This window comes from Montipora foliosa, chromosome 1 (assembly GCF_036669935.1).
Source record: "Montipora foliosa isolate CH-2021 chromosome 1, ASM3666993v2, whole genome shotgun sequence".
Classification (NCBI taxonomy): Eukaryota; Metazoa; Cnidaria; class Anthozoa; order Scleractinia; family Acroporidae; genus Montipora; species Montipora foliosa.
The window spans coordinates 23,987,304-24,004,803 of NC_090869.1; the positions used below are offsets into that span (position 1 = coordinate 23,987,304).

The following is a 17,500-nucleotide window of genomic DNA, read 5'->3' on the forward strand; positions in this document are numbered from 1 at the left end:
CGATGTGCAACGCGCAAGAATGATTTCATTACCAGGGCGTCTATAAAGTTCTTTCACATTTGTTTCTTTGTCACTGGCATTATATCTTTCGCTGGATCTTTCTTCGGATACGAGCTCGATCTCTGAGCTTGCCTCCGAAATTGTTTGAGTGCACTCACTGTCCGATTCCAGTGATTCGTTTTCGTTTATCAGAGACTGCTCAAAGTCTGACTTTCGATGTGATGATAATTTGTAGCGTTTTATGGGGCTGGTGGTGTTATTGTCGTTCTTGTCACTGTGTGTAACTTTTACGTCAGCGGCGGCCAGTACGTCATAAATGACCTCCTTTAGCCTAATGATTTGTTGTTCAGTGCTAAGCTGTTTAGAAGCGTGAAAAGGAATCACGTCAATAAGTCCAAGATCGACATGTTTGTAATCTTCGATCTTTTTGGGCTCTTCTTTCTCGGTGTCAGCGTTTTCCGAGTTCCACGATGAGCTCCCGTTGCTAATATCAAGCCTGTCCGTTTCGGCATCACTGTAATGCTCTGGGGAAGATTTGCCATAGCGGTAATGATGCCCGATATCGCAATCAGTGTTTCTCGCAGGATAGGGGCTTGTCTGAAACTGTAAGATCTCTGGTTCGACTAGGCTATGGGCGGCAAGCTCAATGGTATCTATATGAATCTCATCGTGGCAGGTAGCCTTCTTGAAACATTTGCAAGGAAAAGGCGTGTTCTGCTTCAGAATTAGCACAGCGATTGAAATCACAAACACTGCTAGAATAACACTCAGTATAATAAGTACTAATTGTTGATTGGGACTTTCACGGATAGTTATATGCTTTCTTGGTATTTCTATGACGACAATTGTGTCATGAGGCTCTATGCTGGACATATCGTGTCTTGTTGATGGTGAAGAAATGTCTGTGCTACCAACTTTACCAGAGAGATCTTTATGATTTGTTGCTGTAAAGGTTGTAGTGGTTGGAAACTTTGCATGAGATTCGTTTGATTTCGGAGATGTTGCATTGTATGTGGTCGCAGGAAAAGCGGTAGACCTCGGCGTCGTTGAGCCGAAACATTCAAGGCTACCGAGGACGAAATACGAAGTCCTGCTCGTACCATCGACGGTAAATATCAGTCTCTTGACTGGGAGGCTTTCGGAGTCCGTCAAATATCCATCGTCCATGTGCCAGTTATTGTCAACAATGTCACAGTTACACGCCTTATTTTTTATTTTGCAAGTTCTGTTCACTCCGCATGCGCACTGCTTGCTCCCCGGAGATGCACCCGACCAGTAATCTTGAATTTTTCCATCACGTGACACCCATCGTGCCCCGCGCCCTGAGAGATTGAACGCTTTAGGTGAATCGAAAAGTACTGAATTATTACATTTGTATTGAAGATATTGTCTGCAATGGGTGCTACTTGCGATGAGGTTCTTTATGTTTTGCTCGTTGGAATTCTCGTAAAAGATGTCATGCTGATAATATTTACCCTTGATGTGACTTTCAGCTGCAATGACCTTATTCGTACCAGTATACATATGAACGATGACAGTCGAAGGACCGTTTTTGTTGGTCATGTTACAATAGACAGTGAATGGTTCTGAATGCTGAGGATTGATTCTGTAGTATTTGTTAGTTGTTTTCCCAGCAGCCCACCAATCTGCGCATGACTGCATAAAGAAGGCAGGCGTATCACAGTTTGGACCCTTAAAATCTGTCCCTGAACAGTCACACATTGTACGGTTCCAGCGCTGAAAGCACTTGCCATTATTTTTGCAAGGGTTTTGAAAGCAGCGGTCGTCGATACTGCATTTGTTCTCTAACACCTTTGATCTGTATACCGTCGAAAAATTAACCAGTTGACCTTGTATTATCAGATCTCGCATGCATCCCACGAAACCCCCCCGGCTGGCTCCCACATAAACTTCAGAACCGCTAACAAAGTTTCGGCGAGAGCTTTGGCTCTGAGATGTCAATTCGTTGTCCACTTCAAGTCTCACTCTTTGTATATTAATGCTCACTGCAACAGAATGCCACATTCCGTCGTCCAGGTCGGATCCCCCAAAGAGAGTCACAGGCCACGAGTCACTCACAAATTCCACATCTAGTCTTATTCTACTACCAGAAACCAGTGAAAGGGAAATCTTTGCCCCTTTTTCTGTTCTTCGCTGAGATAGCAAGATTCCCTCACCAACGTTTGTTCGAAACTTAAAGCTGTACAATGCAGTGCTGTTATTAGCAGCCTTAACTTTAATAAACGAATCAGGTTCGCCAAAAGTGATTGGTTTGTAACCTTCGGCTGTCATGCGACATCCAGACCCATGTTCATGGGAGTTTCCGTCCACAGTAGCAATTTTCTTCCATGGTTCATCAAGGAGATTTGTACCATTGATTTTCGTATATTTGTTGTCAAGGCAACCCTCATGGAAGACAAAGTCACGTTCTCCTAAATACCCATGTTTTGTCTTTATCCTGTTTACGTCAACGCCACCAAGGTAGTAAGTCTGGCGCGCAAAACGTGCGGAGGAGAAACCAGGAACTGGGATAAAGTATTTTTCCACATCAATGTAGAGAGTGATGTTATCAGGGGTTAAGTCTCCTTTTTTGATTTCCACTTGATGCCACTGATTGTTTGCCAAGTCGTTTTTGCCTTTATAAACAGTAACCACTCTTCTCGTTGCACTCAGAAAAATAAAACATCTATCGGAAAAAAGAAAATTGTCAGGAATCAGAAATAAATAAAATATATGTAGAATAGTCCCATATCCTGTCTTAAGAGGGTCACCAGAAATAAACAAATACCGCTAATTTTGCTGATCTTTCTTCTAATTCCTATTTAAATGGAATATAAACAGACATCTCCTGTTCACGAAAACTACGAAAATTCTACACAAACGATTTAATGGTCACTCAAATCCGTTTGTGTTGGCCTGTAGCTCCACTCGCGTGCGGCACTCGAATGAGCGGATGACGCATGCGTAGGTGTTGATCTTGTAACGACTCATTTTTCCGGAATTTGCGACTTTACTCGTTTATATATCTGCTTCAGGACGGTGCATTTTTTTCATTTTTTGTATGTTAGCTTAGATTAATTTAAAAGGCTTGTCTTTCAAATTTAAAAAAATTATTTAGGTAAAAAAAAAAGTGGCACATTTCATAAAAACTGATTTTTCCGAGAAACTAGCCTGCAAATTTTGTTGAATATTTTAGAGATTATTTTTAACATTATGTGATAACGTTGAATTGGAAGATTTCACCGTCCTGTTTCTTCAAAAAAGACAAAATGTGTTGATTTTAAGGCCCAAAGAAATGCCTTATATCGTTGCCATGGTAACGTTATTTTGGAAGAAAATGTAATGTGAGAAATCTATGATGGGTACTTAATATCCTGGCCAAATTGCGTCTTGATATGATTACCCTAACTGTATCTAACGACAGAATATGTTTATTTGTTTGAAAAAGTCTTGTGGTAGTCCACCTGAGATTAAATTTTATTGCCAAGGCCCGAGTTGTTCCGACGGTATAGAAGTCACATAAGGCTTGCTTCTAACCAGGTCATAGAGTTACGGTTTTCACGGTCTCAGTAAGTTTTCAGCGGCATGATTACCGACAAACACAGAAAAAAACACTCTTGCGTTTGAATCTAAGCTTGGAAGATATGAAGAACAAAACATTGACATTAATCTTGATTTCCTATATCAACCTAAAAAAACCCTAAGCTACCCTAACCTTTGGTTTTAATATGATATCGAAATACCACGGAAATACTGAATGTGAAATGTTGGTTCGCAATCATCTCAGCGTAGTTGCTCTCAGAAGTAACTGTTTGAAACCGGATCAAACAAAGAGCTTGCTCTTGAGATAATTTACTTCCTGGTATGGTACTTCAGTGTCAACCAACAAGGGTGTTTTTCTTTAAAATTAAACGATAACTGGGCAAAACAAATAGGCCATTTCTGAGTTAATGTCTGTCTCCTTTCAAAGCTAGTTTAAGTGCGAAGTTTTTGGGATAATAATTAGTTCTACTTTACAAATAAATGAAAACTAATTTTCATAAGAAAAACTTTGCACTTAGACTCGCTTTGAAGAGGAGGCAGACATGAACTCGGAAATGGCCTGTTTGGTTTTCCGCTTGTCAGCCATTACCTTCCGTCACGAAAGGAATAATGATTTTCTACAGGAATGCACTGAAAAACTCTAACGTTGTGTAAAATTTGGTAGAAGAAGTAAAAACTGAATTCGATTCATTTTAGACACGAAAATTCACTGCGCCACTTTTCTTCAAAACTGAACCCACCTAAACAGAGTTATAGGAGGTATTAATTGAGATCTAAGTATATGGAAGAAATTACCCAAGATTTATTAAACTAGCTTTCGGTTTAGCAAAGCAATTCAGTTATATGGAACTGTAAGCAGATAAGCGAATTTCTAAGAGCATAGATATACAAATTTATGATAAGCTCTTAATTATTGCAAGGTTCATCTCCGCTTCGCGGTCACTGATTTGAATCTAAGGGTGCCTGACTTATAGCACGAAGTTTTTCAAAGAATGCAAAGCAGTAGAATTAAAAATAACATCAAATTACCTCATCGATTTTCTCAACAGGCAGCGCGAGCTATGTTATTGAATCTGTCCTGTACCATGCATGCTGATTGGCCAATTTAGCGAGCCGTACGTAGTCAACAGAGCATGCCATTAGATTTTATAGTGTGCGTTCCCGCTCGATTGAATTGTTGTAAGAGACGTATCAATTAAAGATATTGACGTTTCCGGGAATACGGGCCGAAACTTACACTACAACTCTCGAAACTGGTCACTGATATAGTATATATAGCTTTTTTGGAAAGCAAAAATTGCAGCTTAAAAGAAAGTATGTAATAACGACTTACTCCACATTTGGTAAAATGGCATGGAGTACTTTCCATGCCATCGCTGTTTTTTTTTACTCAGATCTTTAAAACACACAATTTAATCACGTAAATAGGAAAATAGATTCGGGACTTGATTTTCCAACCCACCTATATTTCATGTTCGCTCTGTTGCTCAGGCGTGTGCGCGCGCATAGAGTTCTCCGTGAATAAAACTTTCGAAATCGCGAGCAGCTTTTTCTTTCAGTTAGAACACACATAGCTTGGATCACAGCATCGCACTGTGACTTCAATTTAGCCCAAGGGAAACTTGCGCATAAATATTTTAAAGTGGACTCCATAACAGCGCTTGCGCAAACCAAATCAGGCGCAGGTGAAACAGATATGTTTCTTCGACAGAACACTATTCATCGTTCTTTGTAATTAGTACTTGCAGAGGGTTTTTGAGTTACAATGTTGCAACTTCGTTCGAGGAGTTTTCGTAATTACGCGCAAACTTTGCTAGAGATAGAAAGTAACGGTTCTTGCTAGCCAACAAACGGCATCTTTTCACGGAGGGGAGCTTGACACTAAAGCCACAGAAAACAAATTACGAGACTTCACTATTGGGAAGCTTTTGATTGCAGCCTACAAACTGACGTAAATAAAGTAAACGGAAAAACATCAAATGAAATTCGATTCCATGACGAAATAATCAAAAGTAATGAAAAGCAATTCCTTTCTAGGCCAAACTGTGAAAATCTTCATCGGCCCTTCTCGCGTTTTCTTCAAAGAATAAACCCGACAAAGAAGCTATACAGATTAGACTGGGTATCAAACAAAGAGAGATCATACAAGGTTCACTGACAATCGGCCTATTTTTGCTTAATACTTTTGAAAGAGAAAGATTGATCGTTCATAGACGTTTGTCCACTCTTTTACTGATATAGCCTACTTGTTTTCGATAAGGCGGAGTAATGAAACTTTAATTTAAATATTGTATCCATTTTATCGGAATAATTTCATTTTTTTGTCAAAATTTTCCCAGCGTGAGTCTGCACAAAATTCCGTTAAATTTTACCAATAATTACACCGTGCATTAAATGAAACCTCTTTGTCGAGCTTAGGGAAAACCGTTTTCTTTGATCAATAAAATGCTCCCGACATTTAGTTCCACTCTATTCGCGAGTGACACAAACTCTAAGACACCCTTAATTCCATCGAGTCAGACTCCCCATCGAAGCTTTGCAAAAACAGTCATTGGCAAACGTCGAGTACGCTTTTCTTCAAAAGTAATCAACATCCCCACTTCACAGAGAGACCAAGTTGAGATGTAAACTTAGATAAAGAAGCAAAAACTCACCTAATTCTTCCACGCAGGAGCTCAAGTATTATGAAGTCGCCTCCGCTGCTTGTCGCGAGGAAGAGAACCCCAGAGGGTTTAATCGTCTTAAAAACGAGAGTAATGCGGTCTGGAAGCGTCCGTGGTTGTCCATTGTACGAATACTTTAAGTACGTTTTTCCGTCGAAGCTAGAGTACGGCTCTTCTCTTTCGCTTGAAGCAACCAGTGGGAGAAATAACCAACAGACTAACGCTGCAACAGTCCACATTTTGGCTTCCTACCTTCCTTGTATCCAACCCTATTCCCTCTCGCTTTGTAGACCGACATTAACAGGTGTCGGTTATGTCTAGATCATGAACTTGCCTGCCTGCCGATTTTGCATCCTTATTTATACCAACGATCAACCTTTGGCGCGTTGCCTAAACAATGTTCCCGTATAATGAGCCTCTTTTGAATGTCACACCCGAGCCAGCATGTTCCGGGGCTGAGGAGTAAAAGAAACAAATTATACGGCGTACTTCAGTAACAAAGCCTACTATACGTTTTTTTAATCTTACCCAGTAACAAAGAAAAGAGTCCTAGTCCATTTGTCCATTTCAAAATTAATTATCTCAGTTAGCCGATTTATTGATCTATGCAAAAAGCTCAGGCGATTCTGAAAGCCATAAGCAATTACCGTATTCACTGGTCTCGCCTATATCGGTTTATGGCAAGCTTGCAGCTGTTGAAGAATGCACCCGCCACGACTTTCAGTGATTTTGGCAGATTTCAATGCCTGATTAATTCCTTTTCAGGGGAAGTTTTATCCAGCATTCCCTGTCCAAATCTGACGTTTTGTGTATGAATAATTACTGGATCAATCGAGCAGAGTACAAGAATTGAGGGTATTCTCAATGCTAATTGGACTAGAATACCCAGTAATTGTCACATTCGAAAACAAGTGTGTGTTTTTTGATACACGCATATCCGTCCAAATTCTTGACAAGGCGACCTAATATCAGGGATTTGACAGCTAAGGGAAATATTGAAAGAAGTCATCAAACAAGGCACAAAGAGTGGCTAAGACACGTTAAAATACTCTTTTTCTTTCATTTCACTAATTGTCCGGGGTACAGTGTTTCTTATTAATTTTTAAGGCTTTGGGGACTAAGGGAACTCGCTTTATAACGAGAACTTAGACAAGATGTCGTTTAGAATGTAGACTGGAGATTTCGTGGAAACAAAGTTCGATTCACATTGACCTCGCCTTGATCTTGAAGCTTCTATGCATCAGGAAAATTCTCAATATCTCCGAAGAAAGGTTTATTCGTTTGAACTGTAGGATTAATTGACATGATTCCCCGTTTTCCGATACATCACTGTGTATGATCTTAGGAGTACGTACGTGAGCAAACCAAAAACTCTGATTTTAGATATGAATGTTCCAAATAAGCTGAATTGTGTGAGAGCTAACGCTCTCGCAAAGAATCTAAGGATTAAGACCTGATGATCCGTACTTTTCCGAAGCACCGTTCTATCTAAAGCTCAACCGTGATCAACATTGGTTTTCGATGCATTTGTCCAGTTATAAAGAAGCCCACCGGCGCTAAACCATATAATTTCAAACATATTCAGATTATAAAACGGCAGGTGACATCTACCTGATCAATATTTTGACATTCTTGTTTCATCTTCTTTCAGTAATTAAGAAACTACACTTATTTACCTGAGCGATTCATAGCCTGCCAATTAAATCGTGTTTAAGGTATATTAGAACAATGGGTTAATAACTCATTTCTGTTCGTGTAATAACATTGTTCAATAAGGACTCGAACTAAATTGTCTCTCTATTCGTTGTTCGCTTTTTAAAGGTCTTGACGGAAAAGTTTTCCTTATCGGACAAAGTGCCCATGTAATCTCATTCCAATTTCGGGACAGCGACCAATTTCTCATCACTTTTGCACCTTAAATTACGAAGACAGATGAATTCGAGTGCATGTTAGTTTGGCCGCAAACTGTCCCGACATTAAAAATTTATCACCACCACGTGGATACAGCAAACTCGCAAAATTTGCTTCTACACTGTGTGTGGTCTGCGATACACGGACTAAGATATAGAGTCAGTCACAATATAAACGAGTGAAAAGATTAGGCCCGCTTTATTGTATTACGACTTTATTTGCCACGTGCCTTCTTTGTTCTGCTCACTGTAACAGAGCGTTCAAGAGTTTTTCTCGCACAAAGCATATTGTCCGATAACTCAATAAAGAAATTCAAAGGTATACCTTTCCTTTTGTCTAGCTGTTCAAATTAGCCAGGGCTAGTCTCGCACGGTGTAAAGAAAACAAATCGCTTTTCGTCCTTGGATTTTAGTCAGAAGAGGTTGAAAATTAAAAAAAATAAAGAAGGTTGGCAGCCAGCGTTAGGATTTATTTCCCTACGACAAGACTGACATATCGTATCGTAAGCTTGATACTTTACCGGCTCAAAATTTCTTGCACCATGAGATTCATTTCTAAATTTTCGTTAGTCTTAAGAACTGTTGCACCTTTCCATTTTTGGCTGCTGCTAGTTTTAGAAAGAATACTTTTTATTTGCGTTGCAATGATAAACTCATCAGGCATTAATGTAAAGACTTGGATATAACCGGCTGAATGTTTTACAAGCCGAGGACGCCTATGACTTTATAATCAGGCACTAGTTTAAATACTCCACCTCTGAGATAAAAGAAAGTTATCAAATTCATCAATACTGTTTCAGGTAAAACTCACTTAGATAAACTTTAATAATTACTCTCTTAAAATCGGAGGAAAAAAAAAGAAACAAACAAAAACTACTAAAATATCACAAAATTAACGAACGACTCATAATTGTAAAAAAACTCGGGACGTATAAATTACTAGGAGCTGAAAGACTTTTTCCCATCACCTTGTTTGCATTTTGGTGATATCAAACGTTGTTAATTTGTCCCTACAATTGACATTAAATACCGCTTCAAAATCTTTATTTGGATCAGAGTTACCGTACGTTAAACAAACTTTCCGATTAAGACGGCATCGAGAACTGGACGATTCGCAGTAAGGAAGTAAAGGCCATTCATACGAGAAAAGTATGGGTCCATTTTGCTCCGAATGACCACCCGCGCGGAAACATATAAATTTAAAAGGCTTGGCTTGCTGTTTAGATATAACTTTTTACTTTTTTGAGTTTTGCGGATTGTTTATCATCTGTGTCCATAATTGTCCATAATAAAGTCTGCACCCCTAAGATCGTGATGAACTAGAGATATTGTTGAAGAAAAAAACACTTCCCGTTTTCTTATTTAAATTTGTGCCGGGTTCCTGAAATTCATCCACAGCTTTCGGAGATATCCCATGTGTAAGTGGAACTGAGCTAAGCCTAGCCAGGAATTCTCAAGTGGGGAATATAACGGTTAATGCGACAAACGAGACCTCATGGAGTGAAAGATTATCCCATTCGAACCCAATAGGAGTTTTGTTGATAAGCTTGAAATAACAACTCAACAGTGAGTATATAAAAGTATGTGCAACAATTCCACATAAATACAAATGAAACATGTCTTGATTTTATCCATGTTGAAGAAAACACTTTGTGAGAGAACGACTCATCCGCCACAATAGCGCCTGATTTGTAAATTAGGAACAATTGCGATTCTTCTGCAGCCTCAGAGTGGAAGAGAAACTTTTAAAAGAGATGTCGAGCTTTCATTCTTTCGAGAAACAATTTTCGACATGGAAATATTTCAGCTCTCTATTTACTGATCAAAGGAAAAATACAAGCTTAAATTGAAAAAAATGAAGTTCAAATCTTGTGATTTATACGTAGCGTGAGATTTTCTGACACATTTTTTTTTATCCACCGCTTAATATACGGATCCCAAGAACTGGATTACGCCTGAGTCAAAACTAATAACGACGAATTACAAACAAACGCAGTATGAAACTATCTAACACTAATCTTGAAGCCGTTATAAGAGGGAATTCAAAATTTGCATTATCTTTGAACAAACCGAAAACGAAACGAGAAGAAATCGTTTATATCAAACACCAGAGGAAACAGTTCAAGTGATAAATTTCCTTTCTGATTACGTGCGCATTGTAAGTAGACAAAAGCTTAAAGCAACTACAAATGAATCGATAAACACCTGTTTCTGTGCGTATTTTACAATTCAAGGACCAACCTACCGGTTTATGAGGCAAAACCCTTCAGCAAGTGACACGCATGGATCGATTTCCTCATCTATCCATCATGTCAGTGAGTAAACTTTGCCTAGCTTGAGTACGCTATAATAATTCTCTGAAGCAATTCACAATTACTGAAGAGCTTGGGGCGGCATAGTGTCTTCGAGATCACTTATAATCAATTAAATTTCGACGTAGTTCTTAAAATGATTTTCAGTGGTTCGCTGGTCCAAGAAGAAACTAGTTCCAAGAGCCAACCCGACAACGGAGGGTGAAATTTGTGTGGAACAATTGCAATGTCATACTCCCTGGCCCTATATTGCTTTCATCGAGAGAAAGTCTTAAATCGAGTATCTTTAATTAATCAAAACCAAAGTAATTATTTTAGCCAATTATAAAAGAGGCAGGGAATCAAAACAGCCAATCGGAAAACACTGAAAGGAAATACATGCAGCCGTTGCTCAACGCGGGAGAAATGCATGCGACCAAGCCAAACTTAGTTCATTGGCTGACGAATGTGGTGCGACATGTTAAAGCCAATTGGGCGGGCGTAGTAACCCAGAAACTGAGGATCGCGAAAGTGCTCTCGAATAGTGAATAAAAAAGCAGAATCATAGAATCGATAACCATCGAGGACCTAAAGTTAACAAAAGTTACTTTGAACTTAAATTGAAAACATCAGCCAAAAAGTGCAAAATGTTGTCAATTAGTTAAACCCCAGTTGCCCTCTAGTTGGCGCCTTGAAAAAGTCCAATTTGGTACACTTAAAATAAAAGCCGTGGGTTATCAAAATCTGATAATGGTGACAGAAAATTGGAACAAATGCATTTAAGGCTACGTGTCAAATATCTTGGCCGGGAATCAGATATAATTTCCATGCATAGAGCTTTTTTAACTCAACACTCACTACTGTTGCACCTTAATTAATGCAAACCTTTGCAGATGATAAATAAATTCTGGCTTGACTCTTCCGATGCGCAGGCTAAAAATCGTTTCGGACCGTATGGTTTTACGTAGGTTATAAGTGTTTTGCTTGGAAGGATTTCGGCGTAATCTGCTCAATATTACTTAACCTCTCAGTAACCTGTCTTGAGATCAATGCTAGACCACCATCCATACAATAACTCAACTGGGGTCAGGAATTTATCGTTAGTAAGATAAAGCAATTAAGCTAAAATCCCAACCTTATGTGGTTTAAAACGACCAAAACACGTTATCTATTTGAAAAACAATATTTTTGTGAAAACGATTCCTATCTTCTATTAAAATTGATTTCTCTTTTTTGTGGTCTAGAAAACGTGTTGATCACAGACTCCGGTGAAATCATCTCCAAGACTCGGAAAACACCAAGTTGCAGTCACTTGTGTTCTTTATCAGACATGGTCGACGAAACAACGCCCCGCCAGAAGTCCCGAGGCGAGAGAAATTCCATGACGTGCGTTCCGGAGGATGTTATCTACTGATTCAATAGACGGTGAGGCATTAAAAACGACACGCTTATAATGGACGGGGAATTACTACGGACAACTAGAAAGAAGTAAAAGGCTAAATTGATCATAGCACTGACCTGAAAAAAGTGATCGGAATTATCATGAGAATTTGACCCTGAAAAATTGTGACGGCTTCAAAGAAGATTTGGAACTTTTACCTCCACATTAGGGGGCACCCATGCGTCAATTTTCGGAAAATATCTGTTCGGAAGACAATTTGAGATCTAGAATTTTCGGAACATTTTTTGTAAAATTCCTTGCTTGCCTGCCTGTCCTAGGATTTTCGAACATTTAAAAAATGGTATAATTGCTCATTTTAAACGGATTTTTACCCTAAAAAGGTCACCTAGAATTTTCGGGAGCCTTTTTTCTGACTGAAATTTTCGAAAAGGCAAGTTTTGAACCCTATAATTTTTGGATCAATAGACTTTCAGCAAGGGAATCCGAACAGATGAAAAAATTTTAGGGGATAAAATATGCCTATATCTACCGTTTAAATACGAAAATACGTTTAACAATGCTATGTTTAAGTGATTTTGAACTATATTCTCGTTGGGTGCCCCTGCACATTATCGGTGCCAACAGTTGCTGAATAGATGGATAAATAAATAAATAAAAAAATTCGTGGGAGGATCGTCTTACTAATATGGGGACAAAAATCAAAATACGAATGCAACATTAGAAGGAAAAACAATGTTGTTTACAAGGCAATGCATTAATTAATCACGTTAATCATAAATACATTGAAACATTTACTTAATGACATTAAAAATTACAAAGAGTACAACTCTTGCATCCTCAGTCCATTTATTAATAATTAAGCACGGATGATTCTTTTAAAACTAGAGAACGATTTTGAACCATTCATGTCATAAAAAATGGAAGACTGTCTCAACAGTGAAAACACGAACATGGACACCACAAACAACTGTCCGAGGCGTGTGACCATAAGTTAGATGACACCCATATGGCAAAACCATTAACCAAAATAATGAGCTGGCAATGGGTTGAGGTCATTGTTTAGTAGTCTCGGAAACGATCGACGTGTTTGCAAAGATCGCCGCAAGTAAGATTACGTCAAAGTTGAAGCCGCATTTGATCGCTGTCGTGAGTTACAACACTTGACTCTTTTTGTTACCTGTTTTGTAGGAAGGATTTCCTCGTAAAAGGACATCATTTGAAGCAAAACATTATCCGCTGACCAATCATATTCGGATCAACTTAAACCACGACTAAAACCCACAATTTTTTTCGTAACTCACCGGCGACACTAAATCTTGCTAGATTGCTCCGTTTTTTGCATCGCCCGGATCGCTTGAGGTCCGCATTCGCAGCTTGATCACTGGCGCAAACCGGCGCTGCCCAGATCGGCAATTGTCTCGAACAGTGACACTGAAAGCATCCGATACGCCACGACTGTCAAACTTAGATTATGAAATTTGTAATAAGATCCACCGGTTCTTTCAACGTCGACCATTGAAATCAGTTGCTAATTGGAAAAAAATCTTAGGGGCGTTAACGAAGTGCTCAAAAAAAAGGTTATACTTCCGGTGGCCCGTACAAGCCACCGTACAAAACTTTATTTAGTTCTCTTATGAAAGGGTGATTATGCGCTTATCGGCCAATAACAGACTGTGCGAACTTAAGGGATCCGATTAAAATACGGCGTTAAAAAAAAACATGAAATTCTGACTTAACCTGAATAAAACCTTTAATTATTCAAAGCACGTGACTTTAGGCACTAAAACTATTCAATGCCTGCATTCCTGAATTGAGCCGAGTATTCGCTCAAACAAGGAGCACCGGAACATCCCGGAAGCCCCTGTAAAACTGTGCAATACCATGCAAGTAATAGGCCTAATTCTATAACTGATCATAACTTTATCGGTGTTTCGGGAAGTTTCAGAGTGTTTACGGCGGATTTACGGCGCTCCTGGTTATCAGCATGCGCAATCGATTCGTCTGACTCTTCAGTTTATGTCTGATACTCTGTTGTTTTATGCGTCAATAAATCGACTGGAGACCCGTACGCGTGAAGATCAATTAAAATGTCATCATTATAATTTTTCCGACCTGCATGTTTCGCCGTAGAATAATTTTCTCTTTGGTGATTTTATTTTAGGTGTCACGTGAGTCATGTATACACGAATTTATGAAAAATGGGAAAAAAAGACGTGCTCATCTTTTAATCAGCTTTTTTTATCAAGACTGAAAAGAGATAAGCCTACAAAAATGCTTATCTGTCTAGTGGATCCAGAGAATTAGTATACCAGCATAACTGATCTTTTTTTGTGTTTTCAGATCACGCTGTCGTAAAATCATCGTTGCTCTGCGACTTCGGCTTTCCTCCTGGCTATCCTAGAAACCTTGGATAAGACACTTAGTGAGCAAAGGGAAGACTCCCTTTCCGACGTTAATGTACCAAACTTGTAAAATTAAGTCACTTTAAGAGGCCCGTCTGAAGAGTTAAAGGGAAAAATCTGGTTTCCGATTTCTCAAGACGTCAGACTTTCATGATGATGCTGGTTCATGTTCGCTAGGAATAAAAGGCAATTTTTCATCTAGTTCTTGGGACGTCTTGCCGACCAAGCAAATGAAAGTTAGATTGAGACCAAAACTACCTCAATCTCCTAAACACATTATTTTTTCAGTTAATATCAGAGACGGGTGCTTTAAAAAAATCTATACTTTAAAAACAGAAGAGTTCGTCTCAAAACAACGGATAAAAAAGAATGTGTCGTGATAACATACGATTTCTGATCCTCAAATGTCCTCGTTAGGTTAATGGTGATAATATTCACCCCATGTTGATCTTTAAAATAGTGTTAGAGTTAAATAGCCTGATTGTCTGATATAAAGGGTAGAGGGCCTTATTCTAATGTTTCTTTGGATGAAGTGCTGATATCTGCAGAGAAGTGGAGGAGGCAGTGTGGCCCAGTGGTTAGGGCGCTTGCCTTGAAATCCGGAGATCCCGGGTTCAAGACCCGCTCTAACCCCTCGTTGAATTTGATCCTGGTAGTCCCTGGTTCAACTTTCCAGCTGGACTTGTAAATAGCCAACTGGTTTGCCTCCGGCCAGTTGGGATTCTTAACAGTTGTCGTTGTTGTTCTGTTCTGTTGTTTCGTTGTGTTTCATTTGCCCTGAAAAGCCCGTATGGGGAGCGGTCAATTATGTATGTATGTATGTATGTGTGTATGTATGTATGTAGAAGTCAAGGGCGGATTTAGGGGTTGGCCCAGCGGGACCCTACCCCCCCCCCCCCCTTTTTGTCAAGGATTTTTTCTTTTGTCAAGGTGTTGCGGATGGTACTTCAAGCTTTGTTACTTAAATATATTTTCTTTCATAAACATTGTTAATAAGAAAATTTATAGAACGTTGCTTGAATCAACGGCCCTTATAAACTATTCTTGGTTTTCACGGACGTCATCAAAATTAAAAAATAAGGAATTATCAATCCTTTTGAGATCTTAGTTTAGATAGTTATTAGAACAACTGAAGACTTATCTTTTCACAAATTTCAGCTTGATAGGGTTTTTTGTCTTTTGATAAAGCAAGGTTAAATTTCTAACACTTTGCATGATACGATATTAAAACGTGGCCGAGAATGCTGTCACGTAGGTTTAAAAAAGAGACTTATCTCCTGAGATTTTCGGCTGATTTAGCAACAGAACGGGAACGGCAGTGGCGACGGCGCGCGCAGAAAAAACACCAATGAGAATTCAGAATAGAATAGACTCCACTCTTTTCTTCTCTATTCTAAATTCTCATTGGTAGTTTTGCTGCGCGCGACGTCGGCATTGACGTTCCCGTTCTGTTGCTAAATCAGCCTAATGATTACTTCAGTTTCAGAAGTTTTCTTATTTCAAATACATTTTGCCTTGATAGATATACATCAGGTATGAAAAATTGAATGTATAATGCATATCAAATATGAAAAATTATGATAATAAGCTCACTGCTTTTCAAAAATCCGAGCGACACGCTAAATGTCAGAGACTTTTTTCTATTTTATGAAATCATGAGGAAAACTGGATACAAATAATGTTTCACAGAGGGTGGGAGGGGAGGGGGGGGGGGGGGTGCGCTCTTGCCGCAATTTCTTCGGTCACCTCTTTCTGGAAATTTCTGGATCTGCCCCTGGAAGTATAATTTTTGACGATTCCCACACCCACATCCCATACAATCCTTAACAGGATCCTTTAACGATGAGAATAGCATACAAGACCCGGTTTTATACCCATGAATTCCTGAGTGACTTGGCCCGCACGGCAAGAATTCAATCCCGCACCGTCGTCGTATCGCCGTAAAATCAAGTAATGATTGAATCATCGGATTCTTTTGATGAACAAAGGCCTGTAATACCACTTTTGCATCTTGTTTTGACCTTGTATTGATTGCACCTAAAATTTTGACTTGCACAAAGCAACTTGCTAAAGTTAAGCATCAAGGAGCATCCCTATCGTCTCCTTTTATATCATTTAAACCGGCATCTTGCTACAAGAATGTCTCGTCAAAACCACTCCTTGGTGCACAGAATTGTTGAATTGGTAAAATGAAACTAATAGACTCTTCCACTGTCTTTGAACGCCATCTTGGCGTTTCAAGCAAATGTTCTACATGTTTTCTACATGATATTCGGCCAGTATTGATTAATTTACTAGAACAAAATTGAAGAGATTTTTATTTATTTTTTATTTTTCGATGTTGACTCGGGTATACTCGGAGAAAATAGAGCCCTCCACGGTTTTTGACGCCATCTTGGCTGGGGGGGGGGGGGGGGGGCAAACAAGGCTACATTTACAGTAAATGTATGGTATTTTGGCTGACTTTGAACCGCTGTAGCGCTGCTAAAAAGAGACAGATTTCCACCGTTTTGCCGCTTCTTTAAATAGTTTTATTGATGTCATTCATTCACGGAAAATAAGGCCATTAGGAGGGTATGACGTCCGTAAATTCAAACAATAAATCTTCTCATGTTGCTTCTAATTTCGCCGGCAATTTGCAGGCAAGAGTTTGTACGGTATCTTAAAAATTCGTTTATGGTCGTTGTAGCCTGAATCTGTTCTTTATATTTCACGAAAATAATCTCAGTATAAATGTCTTTTAAAAGACACTTTCACTGTGGATATCTGTCTCTTTTTATCAGCGCTACAGCGGTTCAAAGTCGGCCAAAATCCCATACATTTACTGTAAATTTAGGTGTGTTTGCCTCCCAGCCAAGATGGCGCAAAAACCGTGGAAGGGTCAATCCGCCTGCAAGCGAGCGAGCTTGGCTCTCGATCACGTTTGAAGTTAAGCTTGTCCTGAGTTCTTAGAACTATTTTCGGCTAAATTACTAACAAATGGTTTGGAATTTATCATTTTCCTTACCTACTGATTCAGCACCGTGCAGGTTCTTCAGCCAAAGAAAAACTCAGAAGTTTCCCGTGATGAAGGTCAACGGCTAATAATTTTCATTTCACAGGCGCAGAGCAAAACAACTGGACTTTGTTTATCCAAACTCTTAGATTACAAAGTCAAAACGTTGTCACAGCTTTAGTAAACAGACAGACAATTACATTCTACAGAGCTGAGACGTTTAAAGGAGATCCAGGTTAACGCATAGCAAGATTCGGCCTCCCTTGAAACATCCGTAACAATTTGTTTCTAGAT

The 17,500-nt window shown here is 39.1% G+C and overlaps 1 protein-coding gene and 1 long non-coding RNA gene across 6 annotated transcripts in view; one reads left to right on the forward strand and one right to left on the reverse strand.

Moving 5' to 3' along the window:
- LOC137994125 (uncharacterized) overlaps positions 1 to 15,310 on the forward strand; it is a 22,566-nt gene extending 7,256 nt beyond the window's left edge. The window contains exons 2-3 of the long non-coding RNA XR_011122120.1: positions 11,652 to 11,832; positions 14,150 to 15,310. This is a non-coding gene — a long non-coding RNA (uncharacterized lncRNA). The remainder of the gene's footprint in view (positions 1 to 11,651; positions 11,833 to 14,149) is intronic.
- LOC137994070 (contactin-associated protein-like 5) overlaps positions 1 to 17,463 on the reverse strand; it is a 20,308-nt gene extending 2,845 nt beyond the window's left edge. The window contains exons 1-3 of one of the 5 annotated variants that reach the window (XM_068839796.1): positions 17,219 to 17,463; positions 6,198 to 6,661; positions 1 to 2,686 (exon numbers count right to left, since the gene is read on the reverse strand). The exon at positions 1 to 2,686 is cut by the window's left edge and continues 2,845 nt beyond it. In XM_068839796.1, the coding sequence (XP_068695897.1) occupies positions 1 to 2,686; positions 6,198 to 6,445 (2,934 nt within the window). In that variant the 5' untranslated portion in view covers positions 6,446 to 6,661; positions 17,219 to 17,463. The other 4 variants (XM_068839798.1, XM_068839797.1, XM_068839800.1 and 1 more) reach the window with 4 other exon arrangements.
- Positions 17,464 to 17,500: the final 37 nt, after the last annotated feature.